Source organism: Linepithema humile, chromosome 5 (genome assembly GCF_040581485.1).
Source record: "Linepithema humile isolate Giens D197 chromosome 5, Lhum_UNIL_v1.0, whole genome shotgun sequence".
NCBI lineage: Eukaryota > Metazoa > Arthropoda > Insecta > Hymenoptera > Formicidae > Linepithema > Linepithema humile.
Window position 1 is genome coordinate 18,977,262 of NC_090132.1, and position 18,357 is coordinate 18,995,618.

The 18,357-nt window shown below is 35.3% G+C and overlaps 1 protein-coding gene and 1 long non-coding RNA gene across 2 annotated transcripts in view; one reads left to right on the forward strand and one right to left on the reverse strand.

Moving 5' to 3' along the window:
* Positions 1-1,442: 1,442 nt before the first annotated feature.
* LOC136999966 (uncharacterized) lies at positions 1,443-2,785 on the reverse strand. Its single transcript, XR_010890285.1, has 2 exons — positions 2,057-2,785; positions 1,443-1,781 (listed from the first exon to the last, which is right to left on the reverse strand). It is a non-coding gene; the product is annotated as an uncharacterized lncRNA (long non-coding RNA).
* A 3,710-nt stretch (positions 2,786-6,495) lies between these two features.
* Positions 6,496-18,357, forward strand: part of LOC105674138 (homeobox protein aristaless) — a 114,014-nt gene continuing 102,152 nt past the window's right edge. Inside the window, exon 1 of the mRNA XM_012370270.2 lies at positions 6,496-8,903. Coding sequence (XP_012225693.1) covers positions 8,756-8,903 — 148 coding nt within the window. The 5' untranslated portion in view covers positions 6,496-8,755. The remainder of the gene's footprint in view (positions 8,904-18,357) is intronic.

Sequence of the window (18,357 nt, forward strand, 5' to 3'; positions counted from 1 at the left end):
AAATTTATCAGATTTTCAGAAAATAAAATTAGTATCCGTAGAAAAACTGTTTAAGCTCCACTAGCAAATTCTTTTTTCCCCCGCATTAACAATTTTTTTTTTATTGTCTTATACATAATCTTATTTTTTTCATATCATTTTTTCGTATATATTTTTTCTTGTATAAAAAAGTAAAAAAAAAAAAAAAAAAAATATATATATACATATATGAAAAAGCATAAATACGTTATTCAAGATATCAATATATTGGGTTATTCGCAAAGTTTGTAACCATTTTTATGATAAAATAAAAAACAATTTTTATATATTTAAATCCATCTTTATTAAATAATACATGCATCTTTGTTTTCGACAATCTTTGGTCATCTGTAATACCTTGTGCATACATTATTGAATAAAGATGGACATATAAAAATATAAAAATTATTTTTTATTTTGTCATAAAAAAAAATTCTGCAAACTTTCCAAATAATTCAATATATCTTGCTTTGATTCATTATTCATAAAGTAAATATATTTCAGGGTTAAATATCTATCGACGAATCTAAGTCTTAGCCTATCCATTTTAAAATAATGGATCTATAAAATTATTAATTTTTTATATTTTTACTTATAATATTATTGCACATGATTCTATTGTACAATGCTTTATAGTTATATTGCATTATATTAATGTGATTTTCTTTGTAAGTTAAAATTTCTAATCTTTTATTATATTCATATATACGAGGGTAAGACTATATATAAATAGGAATTTTTTAATTCCCAAATCAATTAAAAATATCTCAAATGTTAAAATTATCCCTCATATAAAATTTTTCACTCTTATATACTCTTTAATTCATATATATATTAACACATTGCAAACCGAAAACGTGAATCGGCGTATTCTATTGTTAAACGTCAATTTACGTCTTTTGAGTGATCTTATGCGTTGTTAATATATTCCGTGACGCGCTAAATTTCTCTTTCTAAATTTCCTTTCCTAAATTTCCCTCGCTAAACTTTCCATTCAGGTTATTTAAAATCAAATTTTAAATCATATTTTTTATTTCTTACATTGATGATATCTTATAGTTTATAACACTGTGTATATATATATTACATTTTCATTTTAATATACTAGGACAGACATAGGCGAGTTACACGCGCGCCTTATTTTCTTTTCTTTCCTTCCTTGGTCCAAGTAAATATTTTTTTAATTCAAGTAAATATTTATTTGAATCAAAAAAATCATTTACTTGAATCGTTGTGATGACAACACCAATCAATAATAAACAAAATCGTCAACGCGTACTACGGATAAACCGATCGATAACCGTCGCATGGCAACGAAAAGAGCCTTCAAAAGTCAATAGCATGCCTTTTTTAAGGTAGGATTTTATAATTATAATTTAATATAATAAATTATATATAATAAATTTTATAACGTGAATGAAAAGTTATATAAAATCAGAACGGCACGGAATGTGTTAACAAATAAAAAAAAATATATATATAACAAACGTAAATATATGTAACACAAAATTTGGTTTAAATTTGTTCAAATAGTAAATAATTTCCTTTAAAAATTAACATAATTGTACACATAATTTACAATATTAAAAAAATCTCTAATAAAATTTTTATAAAATCAATATACGGTTTACATTTTGTTAATTTTTTTGAGTATATATCTTATAGGTCCATTATTTTAATAAAAAATTAAAAACAAATTGGATTCACTCACCAGTACGATGCGCAGCAGCGGAGTTGTTGTTTTGTTGATCTGCAAAGCTGATCTATAACATAAAAAAGTAAATCCGGATTAGAGCTGCATTCAAAATTATTAATATTTGTAAAATAATAATTGCACATTCAACTTTTTAACTTATTTATCCAAGCAAATATCTAATAAAATATTTATTGAAAAAAATTTTTACTAAAATTTAATTATTTAAAATAATAAATATGTATAGCAAAAACTTGTAATAACTAAATATAAATATTAAACGTTACAAATATTTCATTGTAAATTTTATATTTTGCAAATAATAAATAACAGATAATTACTTACACTAAAGTTGCTCCGCCGGCACCTGATGCTCCTCCTGAGCCTCCTCCTCCTCTCAGTGATCCTTCGAAGCACTCACATTGAATCACACGCGTTCGCGGCGCATGCATTGCTCGCATGCGTACCTGAATACAAAAATCGCGCGATACTTAAAACGGCACTCCCGACATCACAGGCGAATCAAACCGAATTGTCCAAGCTGTGACGTTACGCGCGAATTCCGTCCGCGTTTCAGACGACCACATTTACCAATTGGGGCACGATTCTTTCAAAACAGAAGGCAAAGATAAGCTCGAAGAAGATGAGGTGATTAGTCATCCAATCAACCGACTAGATACAAGGCATCTGAAAAGCAATCGGTAGCGTTTGACTAACTCCGGTAGCCGTCCTCGACTACCTTCGACAGTCCGGCTATCTGTACAACTAGCGCGCTGCACGTAGAACCGAAGATTGCCCTGCCGTAGTGGAGATTTTATGATTGAAACCGACCTTTCCCTCCCCCGAGCCAAGCCTAAAGTCAAAAAAAATCGTGTCCCAATATTTGTCATACAGCAAAAATGCGTTCATCTATAGATTCGCTATAACTCTCGGCATTAACGGCACTCCCGACGCGCATTTTGTTATATTATACGACGGAACGAATATATTTTGTAACACCGATTACGCGCACAAAGTTGATCTATAAATTAAAAAAATAAATGCAGATTAGTATTTGAAATAATAAATATTTATAAAATAATTACTGCGCACACATTCGCGACACGAATTATTAAATCGCACGGCACTTTAAACGGAACTCCCGACGCGCATTTTATATAATTGCAAAATTACGGCGAAATGATATTACAATGATTACATGATATTTTAGACGACACTCTCGACGCGTATTTTGTCATATTAGGACAAAAGTAAAACTCGTATATCGCTCGCACGGAATACGCGTTCGACATCTCACCGCGTACGCAACAGGTAACGATTAGGAGGGGGAGGAAGGTGGAAAATTGTAAGGAGTAATAAGAACTGAAGTAGGGAGGATAACGCGCCGATACGGTCTGTCTCGTTCAAGTGCCGCCGTGCGAATAGTAAAATCCAGCTCAAGCTCAAGGATAAGGTCAAATTGGGAAAAGTATTATTTGAAAGAAGTAGGGAAAGAAATGTATACATGCCGATCAGTGTGTGCAAGAGAAAAAGTGTGAGAGTGAGGAAGAGAGGATATAAAGTACGTAGGTCACCGAGCGAACGTAAACAACCCCCCCCCCCCCATGCCGTGAATCAACGTCGAAATTCCTAATATGATATACCATATTTTCCACATTATAAGATATTCTTTGGCGTTTAGAATTTTAATTTTGATAAATAATTTACTATTTTATTTTTCGCCTATCGTATTTTGTATCGTATCGTATTTTTTAAATTTTTATCTGTAGATTTGTCAGCGTGATCCAATATAAAAATTAATTTTACTTGATTAAAATTCCGTGTTTTAAAGCTTTTTGAGCATTCTGAGCATGTTGATTACGTAAAAAATTACGTATTCTATAATTAAAAAATCGAAAGATATTTTTTACAGACAATTTCATTATCTTAAATATCAATGTATAAAACTTTTAATTATATAGATTTTATAGATGAAACAATTGACTGATGTTATATGCCAAGATTTGAGAATTTCGTGTAAATATTAATAAAAGCAATTTTCTCTAATTAACTAGCAGTGAGCAACTAGTGAATTACAGTTGGTATAAATTAAAACAAAAAAATTTTTTTTAAATCGCACATCTATAAATTATACGTAAGTAAAATAAATATATCATCATAGAATGTATGTAAAATGTTGCATAGTTTGTTGCACAAATTTTGCAAATTTAGTATGATAAAACATAATAAATTTAACCGAATATATATTTATTATATAAATGTAAATCATTAATAAAAAATTAAATTCTGAGAATCTACTTGTGTTGTCTGAAAATTACATTATTATCTATAATAATAAAACTTTGTTTTGGATTTAAAAAAAATTATTTAATTAATTAATTATTGATAAACGATCCATGTATCTCGATTTTTCATTATTTAAATTGTTCGATCTGATCCAAAAAATTAATATTTCAAAAATAACTCTATAATTCTTTATAATTGTTTCTATAAAAAATTTGATAAATTGTGTTGTTACTGAAACAGTTTAATTTTTAAATAGATAACAATTAACAAACAAATGATTAATTACCTAAATGTTGCTTTGTTGACGCACGATACCCTGCTTTAGCGTCTTCATTCTACTCTTTCAAGGCTCTCATATGCGCTTGCGATGCGAATATGAAAGTTGCGCGATATTTAACGGCACTCCCAACGCGTATTGTCTTGTTAGGACAAAAATAACGTTCGAATATCATCGCACGGAACATAACACGTTCGACACTCTAGCGAAACAGAATCGGAAGCAAATAATTTCGGAAAATTGTATTTGCGAAGAATAATTAAAGTAAAAGAATAGCAAGGGTAGTGGTATTGGAAGGGATAATACGTGAAATACGTCTGCTTCGCTCAAGTGTCGCCGTGCGAATAATAACAGCGCAGAAGCAAGGACAAGGTCGCGTCAATATACAATTTGGAAGAAGTATGGTAGTAGGGGAAAGGAATGTGCGTGCCAATAACGCGCATGAGAGAGAAAGCGTGAAAGTGAGAGAGCGAGGATATAGAGCATGCGCGTATGAAAACTATTCTCTATCGCGAGTCAGCGTTAAAATTCCTTACACGACGTTAGAATATTTTCCATATTACAAGTTATTCCTTGCGTTCAATATTTTAATTTCAATAAATAAATTGTATGTTTCGTTTTATATCGTACTTTATATCATAAATATTAATGTATTTATCGGCAATTAATCATTTATTGGTTACCTGTTATTAGTAAAATATTGCACATAAACAACCGTGTAATATAACATAAAATATTTGAAATATTTATTAAAACATTTACAAGAATTAATATTCATAATTATTAATTTTTATAACATATTTATTACTGGTTCAAACAATTAAATGCATCACGTTTGATTCTTATTGCTTTTTATTTTTTTTATTATAAGATAAAAATAAACTAGCATTTTTATTGGAAAAACATGAAACATATAAGAAATAAAATAAAAGAATATAAACTGATGTATAAAAGAATTGCTATTTTATAGAAATGTTATTCTTTTATTTCTTCTCTCTTTTCTCTTTCTTAAAGGTAAAAAGCAGTTTAGATTTTTATTTTATTTCCATGTTAAATATTGTACAAATTGGCGTAGAAAATAATATTCAGGAAATTTTTCAAAATACTTATATGATATGTATAAGTACGAGTATTCGAAATAATTTATTTAATGAAAAATCGTGTCTGCAATAAAGGATTTTTGAATGTGAATAAATTTATTTATGCTATACGCCAATTTCATCTAATCTACCCTAGCCTACTCAGGCATCTGTGGTCCTATGCTTAATTAATTCTATGGTCAAAATTCGCGAAAATAAATCATATTTCGTGCTTATTTTATTCCCTCCTAAAATTGTTCTACTCCATCGTAAGACAAGCTCAATGAGTCCGTTTGATAAATTATCCGTTCGCAAAACCCGTACGTTTTTCCCGTTTCGATGGAAAAAAAATAAGTTTCGGTAATAAATAAGACAATTTTAAGTAGGACGTAAAATAAAATCTAAATAATACCATTTGAGATATATAGTAATTGTACTATGTTTTTAATATTGTTACGATATTATTTCACCATTAATCAAATATGAAATAACAATGTAAAATCAACATATCATCGGCATCGGTCGATTATTATGAAACAGTACTGCTAAACAGTACGTGATCGATGCCAAATTTACAAAGATGTCAGTATTGGACTAGCATCATTTATCGATACTCAATTGCCGACATCGAGTACGCATTGGCCCATATTTTCGACGATGGTAAACTCAACCTTGTATCCTTATATTATTTTTTTCGCTTTGCCGAAACCGATCGGTAATATCCGGATAATTCAAAGGACAATTATTGTTTATCTCGCGTAAATAGATCATCGACTATTCTCTGTCAAATTTTCTCGAATAATACATAATAAGACCAATATACACATATACACATCCTATCATATTATAACATTTCTACAATAGCATTAACAAAACACCTGTATCTACATCTAAAAATCCAAGTTAAATCACTGAAGTAAAAAATGACTTTTTTAAATACATGAAAATCATTGAGGCAAAACACATCTCGAGATTCAGCTCTCAGGAAGAGAGAAGTCCGTCCGTCAACCCTTCCCGTTACGATCGTGTGGGGGCGGATCTCGATGGGCGGGCTTTCAACCTGCGTCCAACTCCATTTTGTTCCACGAAGGCGGTCTACAGAGTCTCTATACCTTCCCCTCTACCACCTGATATCACCTTGGGCAGCACGAGCGATCGACCTCCTCGAAGTGGAGGGAACACGATCGCGCACATTGCCGGCCAGGAGTTCGCGATACGCGTGTGCCGCGCGCGCTGTCCACGCGAGCTTACGGCGTCGTTCCCGCTTCTCAAACGAGTTGGTTCGTTATGACATGAGCTGACTTAGTCAGCTGTCAAATCGATCCGATTGTAGGTGAGACCGACGGATGTCAGTGACGGTTATCAGTTATCGAGCATGTTAAAAAATATGTCAATTGAATTTGAAGAGTCAGACAAGTGTATGTGATGCGTATTGTAACGCATGTAAAGTTGGTTCTAAGTGCAATCAGCGTGCTCAAATTTGAATATGACACTTGCGAGGAATCGAACTTGTAATTAAAGAGGGAAATGTTTGGTGATAAGAGATCCTACGATTTTTTGAGACAAACAATCTTGTGAAAATTGTGAAAAGTTGAAGAAAGGTGCATGACGGACATTGTAACGGAAGCGATTGATTTAAGGAGGTCATCATATCACATGTAACATTCAAACAGACTTGTAGAACAGTGAAGAAATCTACAATCTCTCGAGAAAAATATTGCATCTACATCGAAAATTGTGTCAATTATTTCTTGAATTTATAATAACTTTATGCGATTTTGAAGAGTGCTCGTGTGAAAATAGACTATTTATATGCTAAAGACTGATTATAGACATTGTAATAAGTCCAGTTTGCAATGTGAAAAATTTGTTCAATAAAGAATTGGTGGAACTCCACTTTATAATATTTACATGACTTGTAGCGTCACTTAATGATAGCGCATTTAATTCTTGGTCACTAAAATTTTACTCAATAATCCTTGTATGTTCCTGTAAAAATCTCAGTAAGTTGATAAACCTGTCAAACCGCATAGTGTCGACAGATGGAAGATTTTTGACATCGCTATTGTCCTCTGTTATTACATTACGTCGAGCGTCATCTGTTCCTTCCGCTACTCCGAGGCTGAAAATAATTGCGTGAAGACGGCTCTTTTTAGTTCACAGCGGACAAGGACGAAAGAATCGTTTTGTTTCAAATTGACGATTCTTAAAAAAAAACGTTATACTTTTGGGAAGATAAAAATACTAAAATTGTTCGCAAACCAAACAGGAGTGACCAAGAAGCTATGTTAAATTACATACGTAAATCATTCAGAGTGAAAAAGTTCATTGATCTTACCGGGTAAAATGCACGTGTGCACGTGAGCGCGTGTTTATAAATCTAACAGGAGCAGTTTTCATGCGATGCGCGCGCGATTCGATGCCTACAATGACATGCGCTTCTGATAACACGCTCGTTACCTGCCGACGGACCCGATAATGCACAATATTATTGTTAATGATAGCTGTGCGTTTAAAAGTATTTTGAACAACGCCAACGCTTGTTCCCACCTGGAGAAAAAAATGCGATGCGACCGTTGACAGTCCGGTGTGATTATCGGATTTATCGGATTGTGAAAAAATACGAGGAAACGATTCACGTGATAACGCGTGGGAAAGTATCAGAGTACAACGTAAAAAATACCATCGCCGGATATTCAAAGATAATCGATCTCTAGGACTGTGGGGGAAAAAAGTGCAATCGATAACGTCGAATATATGCGACGACATGATATGTGATCACTATATTTATCTATCTGTGAAAAATAGCGTAGCGTACTCCAATTGAAGTTATCATCCAATTCCTGGAGATGTTGCGACGAACAGATGATAGTCTGTTATCTAGACTAATAAGTGCTTGATACGCGTTGCGACTAAAAATAAAGATAAAAAGAGAAGAACAGTCTTTTTAAAAAATTAAAGTTGTATCGCGTTGAATTCCATTCTGTATGATTGTGATAATTTAAAGAAAAAATTAACAAGTGTCGACAGAAATCGAGATCCAATTGTCAAAATCCATTGCATCACAAGATTATGTTATCGAGTTCGTCTAATAGGAACTGCAAATGAAAACTTCCGAGTAACAAGTGCTCCGTTGAATATTGCATTTTAAGTATCATCAAACTAGCCAGGCGAGAATAAGTATTTATGACTGAGAAAATTAAGGAAAAGTGTGAAGAATTTATAGATATTTTCGTGAAAGATATTGATTTGTGTCGTTAATGAGGCCACGTAGACGAAGATGTGGACGACAACGTCGGCGACGAAGACGACACGATTTCAATATGTATGATGAAAGAATGTGAGATAGCGATATCCCCCCGCTGTTCGCTGTTATCGACGAAAATCGTGTGAATATCGACAATGGACCTCAGTACGACGCCCAGAAGAGCCACGGAGGGCGTCGGTGATCTACAGAAGACTAGAGTGGCGAAGAGCGTCTTCAGTATCCGCAGCCTCGTCGATGTCGAAGAAGCGGAACTTCCCTTGCAAGATGACGAATGCTCGCCAAGTGAGTTTTTAAATAATCTATCTACAATTATCACAATTCGTACATCGATCGAAATAAGTATAATCTCGATAAATTCGTGTTATTCGAGATACAGAAATCTTTATTTCTGATTGATTTATATTGGAAATTAATTTGGCAACATTATATCGGCGTAAATTTCTGATGCCGATTATTTAATATCTTTGTTGTTACGTTTCTTTTCTTCTATTATTGATGCAAGGGATATTCGAGTATTTTTATGCGAATTACTTTAGAAAATTCCTGACGCGTAATTATTCCGAAGATAAAAAAGAAAATTAATTAACGTCGTCATAGTAATATTAATATAAATAAATTAAATATCAGCTATCGAAAACGCATGTAATGACAATAAGTTGTTAAAAATAGTAATTATCAAAAGTGTTACACGTATAAAACTAACTAATTGCATAAAAAATATTCTTTGAAAGAAGCGACAATTTTGCTACTTCGTAGTACAAATGAACAACTTTACTATGACATGTGATAGCTATATCCTAAGGCCATCTGGTAAGCAAGTTAATTATTGAGTTGATTAACGTGGAAGTGTAATTACTAGTGTGATCTATGTAATTTATCGTCGTCGAAAAAAATTCATTTTGCGAGTTGATTATATGGTAGTACAGAATCCTTAATCGTAACGATATAGCGGAACAATTTGAATGACAGGTCTTGTATAATATACGTATACGTTTACACAGAAATTGTGTGTGATACTTATAATGATGAAAGAGTTGCGCGATATTAAAATAGAAACACGCTCTATTTACAGCCGTAAACATTATTGAGCAGAATATTGTTAATTCCAACAGATGTCTGAACAAACTATTTTTTAATGCGCGAAATAAAGGTAATATCAATTAGATGAAAATGTGTAATTAAGTAACATAATATTACATAAAAAAGCAATATATTGATCTCTTTGTAACTTGTGAATAATTGCAATTTCTACGATACGTTAGATTACAAAAATTTTCGCGTATGATAACACTTTAGAAATTAGTTCGAGGAAACGCGTGAACGTTTTCATTAAATTCCGCGGAAAGAAATCCGCATTGCGAAACAGAAGGAAGATCGATCGTGACATCGGGCTTTCAAAGAACGATCAGTTACCTCCTCGATCAAAGCCGCACGACATTCCGGTGCTTAAGAAATCCCGGTCCCGGGGTTTACTTTTTCCCCGCGAGTGCCTTTTGTGCCCGAGATTCAGCAAAAACCGGCCGCCCTTATAAGAGCGGCGGAGTTAATTAAGGCGCATTTAAAGTCGGTAGATCGCGATAAGACGGCGATTAACTCAAAATTAGTCCGCCCATGGATCTAGCAAAAACTGTATCGCTGTCGTTATTGCCGACACGTATCGACGGTGTAGATAAATACGTGATTGAGACGATGCCCAATTAGATCCGGGGCATGAGGTGAATTATTACATCACCGCCATTCCTTTAGAATCCATTCGTAAATTGCAAAAAACTCTTAAACACAATGACTCGTACTCTCATTGTATTCCTATCGGCCTATTGACGCTATTTTATTCTCATCTCAATTCGCATACATTAATTGCGATCCACATTGTCAGAGAATTAAAACTCCAAGTCAAACTGTTCAATTTTTAACAAGTCATAAATTCTAAGTTAAAATACTAGTTAACATTGTATTGAAATATATTAAATTAAATCTTTAAAGAATAAATTAATGTTTAAATATTTAATTTCCAGGAAATTTATTTGTCGAGCGTTATGCAATTTGCACGCTTATGAACAAATAATTACGCTCTTTCCGTTTGAAAATGACTCCCTATAAGTTGACACTTTCGACCTTAGCAAATATCCATAGTTGGAACACAATTACGTGAAAAGCCCGCGTGCGATACAAGCGCGGAATAGCGGAAAAACGTTACTGCGCGCAGCACCGGCCGAGTTTCTAGTTGGCCGATATGCAAAATACCTGCCGGGGTAGCGATAACGCGCATTACTCGACTTTCTTGTGGTGGCGAATAAATAGCGAATTACCATTTAGTCGTCGGACGATAAAGTGAAACGAGCCCGCGCGATAACAGAATCTCATTCTCCCAGCAAGTCTATAGACTATCGGCTTGTTATCGAGTAATTAACAAGATAGCGCGATTAACAAATTACATACGCGCGTAACGCAATGTATAACGGAGACGCGCAATATTAATTATCATGAGCGAATAAAATGACAAATATTATTCGACTTAAGTCGCGCAGCCAGAAGTTGCAGTGTAAAGGTTTTATTTTATTAATAAATAATTTATTTTGTTGAGCAATAAGATTTTAGCTCTATATTATGTGTATTTATAATATATATATTTAATAAGTATATATAAATATAATATTGATATTCTTAATTAATTTATTTATTTAAAGGTAAAACTGGAATTTAACTCTAACTGGAAATAAACTCTTACATTTTACTTTACTCACTTTGCGTTACTAGACAACAACTTGTTAATTTTTACCATGTTTCTATACATTGTTATAAACGGTTCGTCACACATCGGACCGATCAAGTTTACGAGGCACGCAAGATAAATTACGTTGGGCATAAGCACCTGAGTACAGATAAGCGTATGAAATGAGTACAATACAATTTTACGACATTTTCGAGTTATTTTGTCATCGAAAAAAAAAACCAAACCACACAATTTATCGCTACAATGTCGCGCGGATATTATTAGCGTATTTACACACACTTTGTAAGCAAACATTTAAAAATGGATATAAATAATTGTTCACGTGCACACGCATAGATAAGCGGGCTTAAATAGTTGGCTTAATAATTTCAGTACAGTTAGTAAAAATATTTTAAAATTACCTTTACCGGAATAATTGCCGTTGAAGTTGATGAAAAAATATTTCTTTTTAAGCTAAAGACGCAAATTGTTTTTGGTTAGGGAATTGACAATTGAAATATAAAATGCAGTGCAAGATATTCAAGATGCATAGTTCCGAGACTGCAAATGCTGGCTTTTCTATTTAACGATGGGGGTGAGACGGCATGTACACGGGCCGGTTTATCGCCGCCATATTATGATCCAGTCTGGTCGATTAAACGCTATAAATGGCCATGACAGAAGGTGTAATAGAATTGGGGTAACTCCGGGCCAATGGCGCTCCGCGATTAGGGTGGTTGTTCGTGCTCGATTGGCTTTCACGAGGGAGGGTTGATGTTCCCCGGGGGTAAGCTACGTCTTTATCCTTCCATCGATTCCCGTTATCCCATTACAGAAACGACCCACCCTCGCGTTTAAAATTTCATCGTCCTGGAAACGTTACAGCTCCGTTCTCACTAATTCTCTATTCAAATTAGTGACTAGCATAATTGCATAGAATTATAAAACTTTCATCGTTAATGGGGACACGCCGGAAATCTCCTTTAATCCTTCAAAAGTTACGACGTATTCGTGAAAAATACGGAGACTTTTCTCAACGGAGTAATGATATGTCATTTCTTGTTGCTTCATTAACATATTTAGCTAAAATTTTCGAAAACTAATTAAAATGTATATTCTATTGATTTAATTTAGAATTATGAAAAAAAAATGTATTAGTTTGATTAATAGACAAACAGTTAAAAAACAATAACTTAAATGTGCCTGATAAATTTTCTAACTGAAATTAAATACGCTAAGGACAAAAAATAAAACATTCCGCGCTACTAAAATTATCCAGTACATGCTATATGACTGACGGCGCTGCTAAAGATATATGTAATCATTGGCCATGGTTTATAAGAGCACGACAAGCAATCTATGGCGTTCGAGTTACAAGTTTCGCAAGTTGATTAAGAAAATTAATAATCGAAGCGCGTAATTAATCTGACAAAGTCATCGGGATAATTGACATTTAATTTAATATAAACATTAAAAAATGAGTTGTGTAATATACGTATGTCATAATTTCTTTCATGAGTTTTTAATTTAATTAGAGCAATTATGTTAAATAATTTTTACAGCATATTGTCGAATAATTGACACGAAATACATATATTTCCAACACTTCTTATTGAATAAAGAATTAATTCTTCAATTAAATGTAAACTGTTGAAATTTATCCTTATATAAAAAACTACATGATGCATTAGTAAAATATTAAAACATCTTGCATCATACAAAAATTTTGGTAATTGTAAATCTTGTTCTGTTAATATTTCGGATTGTGAAATTTTAGAACACCAGGATTTATTTTTTACGACGAAACTAAGCTCTTTTTAAGCAAAAAAACGAATATATATTCAACCATTAACTAAATACATGATAACTCATTGTGTTTTCTAAGCCGGAGGGACTGTCAAAAATTTCAACGTTGACTTCTACGGATTCATAAGGCGCAACAGCACGCGGCTAATTGCAAAAAACAAAGAGAACCCTGCCAATAATACGTGCCAGGTGGGTCGTAAATAATACCGCGAGGATTTTACGCGTGCGTATACGATGCCGCGATACCCGCTGATTGGTCAGACCGGTGGAGTCGCTAATTGTGTTTTATTAGCTCCTTCTCCCTCCGTTCACTCTCTTTCTCTATCCCCTCTCTCGGTGTTGAACATCTGTGGTCTTAGCTAACAAACCCGCCCATGTACTAACTACGAGCGACATTGTTATTAAGGGGCTCTACAATATCTAAAACCCACACACGCGGGTACGTATGTGCGACTACGCAAGGGTATTATGTCTTTGATTCTCGTTAAGAGCTGCTAAGATATTACGAAAGAACCCGCGGGAATCTGCGCTTTCACATCGGTTGTCGAGAGCAAAGAAGAAGCAGGAAATGTTCAAGTTGACGTTAACAGTGTAGTATGCGTATTCAATGAAGGAATTCTTTGAGAAATCTTCGTGAAATCTTAAAAGATATAGATATTTCACAAATCAATATTTCAAAAATTTCAAAAATAATTTGAAGAACAATATAGTGCGATATTTATCACTTATCATGCTTTATCAATTATTTTCGTTATCGTCCTTAGATCAATATTAACAAAACATCTCTGACTCGTTATTTATAAGAAGCTTATGCCAAATTTTGGGAGAAGATCTTTAACTTGTGACTTATCGACGCGTCTCGCTAATTGATTGCACAGCCGACCAAATTAAGTCTCTCGCAAGGGATCGAAACTCGAAACCGTATCGAAGATAGAACGCGAGAAGCACGCGAATGCAAGTGGGCATTTCTTTACTTTCTTGGCGGCGGGGGTTGGGCTCGGGCGGCAGGTGGGAGAGAGGCGAGCAGGGGCGAGTCTTATTACGCCGAGAAGAGTCCGAGCATGCTGGCGCAATCAAATAAATTAGTCGGAATTACGCGGGCCGCGGAGCCGGTGGTGGTGCAGGCGTTCACCACCGCTCGTCTTCGCCACCAATTAGCGGAGCTTTATCCCGCGCCGGGTCCACCACATACATACATGCGCGTATACATATTTCACGTTGGGTTCGGTATATCGCTTTCCGAGAATTTCGTGGCCGCCCCTCTCGCGGGGACCGCCATGATACCGTGATTCTTTCAGGGATCGTGCATCTCCTCGCCGAACACGAGACCCGTGATTTGTAATGTATCGCGAGAGTTTATTGGAAAGGCGACGTTACGAATTTAACGATTACGTTGCGATCGTTTGTTTCGCTTGCTTATTAAATGCCGACTCGTAAGATCGGGGCCGAAGGATACGAAGAGTTTCAGGTGCGCCGCGCGAGCTTTCAGCTTGTGATTCTTTTGCAGATGAGTTTGGAGCCGATTTCATCGTAGCGCAAATTTGAAATTTTATAAAAATATTTAATTGAATATCTTGGATAATAAAGCATTAAATTGAAAAAGCAAGCAAGAAATGTTTTCACTTGTGCTTTTTGTACTGCGTTTTGTACCGCGAGCATTTTAACTTAAATATTTTTTTAAATAATTCTTAATTAACGTCCTACAATAATAATTATAAAAGGCTAACATTTATTTTTCCGATAGCGCATTCCGAGGAAGATATTTGCCAATCGTTACACAACTGACCGTGGAAAATGGATTAACGTTCGCTCGACTTTGTCCGCGCGTACCATTTTAGCTACAGTTTTTCAAACTGCTCTCCGTATAATGTGCGTCGGTGAGTGTCGTAATCCGCTAACGAGCCCACGATCCTCGTGGGAGTGACGATGTGGCAAGGGCCGACAGTCGGCGAGGAGAAAGAGAGAAAAAGAGAAAGAAAGAGAGAGATAATAACGGCAACAATATCGTACAGCGCAAACGGCAACGCGACGCAAAACGGTTACCGCGTATTCTTGCGTGACGCGTTATTAGCCGATTGGCTCATTAATCGCTCCGTCGGTCCGAAACAGCCGAAGCCTCAAACCTTCCTCCCACCGATCGGTTCGCATAGGAAGTAATTGCTAATCGCTAATTGCGAGTGCAAACACTCCATCCAATTAACCCCTCCCACGAGTGCGGTCAGTCCACGACTGAAGCGGTGCAGCCACCCTTCGATACTAACTTGCTTCCATAAACAACTTATATCCGACCTCGATAGATTATGTTTCCTGCGGTTGGATGAGTTAAACGCGACTAAGCTGCTTTCGCGTTCGCCTAATTGTCAAGTAAATTGTTCTAATGTGAGCGCAGGTCAAAATGCAGGTATTCCGCCAATTGGCGCAACAATTTACTTGTCTACGATATCGCTTATTATCAGCAACAGTTTATCCATGTGACGTTATCTAATTTTTGTAGGAACTTCAGATTATTGCTTCAAGAAATATGAACAAATCATGTAAAGATTTCTGTAAGGGCAAACAAGATAAAATTGTTTAGATTATGTTTACGGACATTTGATAAGATGGTTCTTAGTTAAGTGAGGACTTTTAAGCTTTTTTCGATTAATGTCCAAAGCTATTTATGTGTGGTACATTAATGCTCCTACATTTCTCTATTAATTAATGTAGGAAAATTACCCAGAAATTCTCCCGTCTAATCAGGAATTTTTCATCAATGGGTGTGCGTTTCCCCCAGGTTTACCCCAAGATAAAGTGAAATACATCGGTCACGGGCGATCTCCGCGTCCGGGTTCCGAGCGCACAGGTATCACCTGTTAACTCGCCGGTCCTAATCGTTATGAAGGCGCCGGCGTCATATGCTGCGCGGTGAAAAGAACGGCTCATTTCCTCGCCGCGTCGTGTATCTCACCTCTGTCCGTCTTCTTTCCTCGCCACAAACCTAATGAAATTTCGTCTCGGACAAAAATACGAGCCGGCCCGCGCGAAAGGGAGAAAGACGGAAAGAGGGAGTGAGAGGGGGGAGTACGCGAGAGAGATCCCTTTCGATCAATTAAGGCTAATAAATGGCGTCGACGGCGGGGTTGTTGATGGCGACCGGCCACGTGGAGTGAGAGGGGAAGAAGTGGAAAGGGGAGCGGAAAGGAAAGGAAAGCGTTGCCATGAGCGAGCCGACCGAGCTCTGTGGGTTTATGCTATTAAAAATGTAAATATCTGCCGGCGGCTCGTTATCGGATGTAAATATGGCGGCGGGCGCGTCCGGGGCCAGATGGGGCGGGGTGGGTCTCGCAGCTCCTTTGTTTCGTTATTTATTGGAATGTGGAACGCGCGTGCATGGCCGAGTGCGCGCCGCATCGAAACCCACGCTTCGATGAAGCGCCGGGAGAACGAGGACGAGATCATCTCTCGTCTCGTATCATCTCGAAACTCGTCCTCGCTCTGCGACATTTCAATCTCGAAAGCGCTCAAATTTGCATGGGACCACGGAAATCAGAATGCGATTTTGCTGTCTCAAGTTTGTGCATAACGCAAACTACATCCACAAGTGATTCTTTCAAATTAATTTAGATCTAAAAATAAAATGTATATTGACATGCCATATCAGAATAAAATAACAATATTACGTTATAATAATAAAAATAGAAAAACACGAAATTTTTAGTTTTACTTTATATCATATTAAGGCACTTGTATTTTAACAAGTAGATGCAAGTAGATAAAGAGAATCAGTAAGAGATTTGATATTTGATGCAAAGATAATTCTAATTAATATGACAATTTTTTAATCAAATCTTGTATTTATTCTTATCATGGCATCTAATTTTTGAAATACAAATGTCTTAAAGATTTAAAATAAAACTAGAAACACTACGCGTTTCAGTAAAAATCATGTGTGTCTAACGGTAGGTGAAGATATTATCGATATCTAAGTATATGCAAATTATTAATTCACAAACGAATAAATGTCTTAGTAAAAAATTTCGCATTATCGGACCTCGACAAAATATCATCGACCCAATCCGAAATTTAAAACAAACTTACTGACAGCTTGTACTAAAGAAAAAACGAAGACTGACAAAGTTCAGGGTTCTCGAAGGCGAGAACTTCGTCAGTCGATTCAAACATACGCGCCAGTCTTCCTATACCCCTCGCTTTTTCAAGCTCCGAAACTTTGATATATGACTCAATAAAACCAGACCCAAGGCGGGCCCGGAGTAAATATCAAACGTAAAATGTTCACCTCGTTAACTTGTTCCGCGGAGTTGGGATACACTATAAAAGAGGAGAGCGAGGAGGGATGTAGAGACACGCGTATCCGAACAAAGTGCCAATTAGGAATTCCGCTAATTAATATAGAACAAATCAATGGAATATAATATAAAGGAGGAAGAAGAACAGACGTAAATTGTTAGTCCTAATTGTATGCAACACGCTCGTTTACTACATATCCGTCCAATCAATCAATGATAAATTGCCGGATGTTTTCGTCTCAGAGAATCTGTAAAATGTCATTAAACGTAAAAATGAAAATTTCAATCTACGATCGGTTATGTGAAGAAATCGGACAAGTATTGCTTCAATTAAAAGAATGATATGTTAAAATGTTATTTTTTGAAAGCAATTAGCTTATTTTTTATTTAAAGCGACTATATATTCCACTTTGGAAATGACGATATATGCAAAGTATAAAAAAGAATAGAAATACCGATGATAATAAATAAGATTTCAATTATATTTGATTTAGTTACCATCAGTTCAAAATCACACATAGATCACGATGGATTCGTTAACAAACAGAAGAAATAGCTCTTTCTCTCTGGCTGGATTTCTCATTTAAAATATCATTAAGGCGCCTCAACGACATGTCATTATGAATAACAGTAATATTATTATCAGATCTAACTATACCAAGAGATTACTTAGATTATCGGCAGGTGCGTGTCTTAATGACCGACGAAATTACAGCCGAAATTACCTCCCGCCCTGAAAAACACGAGGAGACATAATGAAGAAGCCGACATAACACATATCATCGAGATAAATTGCAAAGATATCCCTTGCGGTGTCATTTCCAAATTTCAACATTGTTTAAATGACATGATACGCGTACAAAATGAATTTTGAACCGTATATGGCAGGCGTGAAGTCGCTATACTAAGAGTAGAAATTATTGCTGTTCCA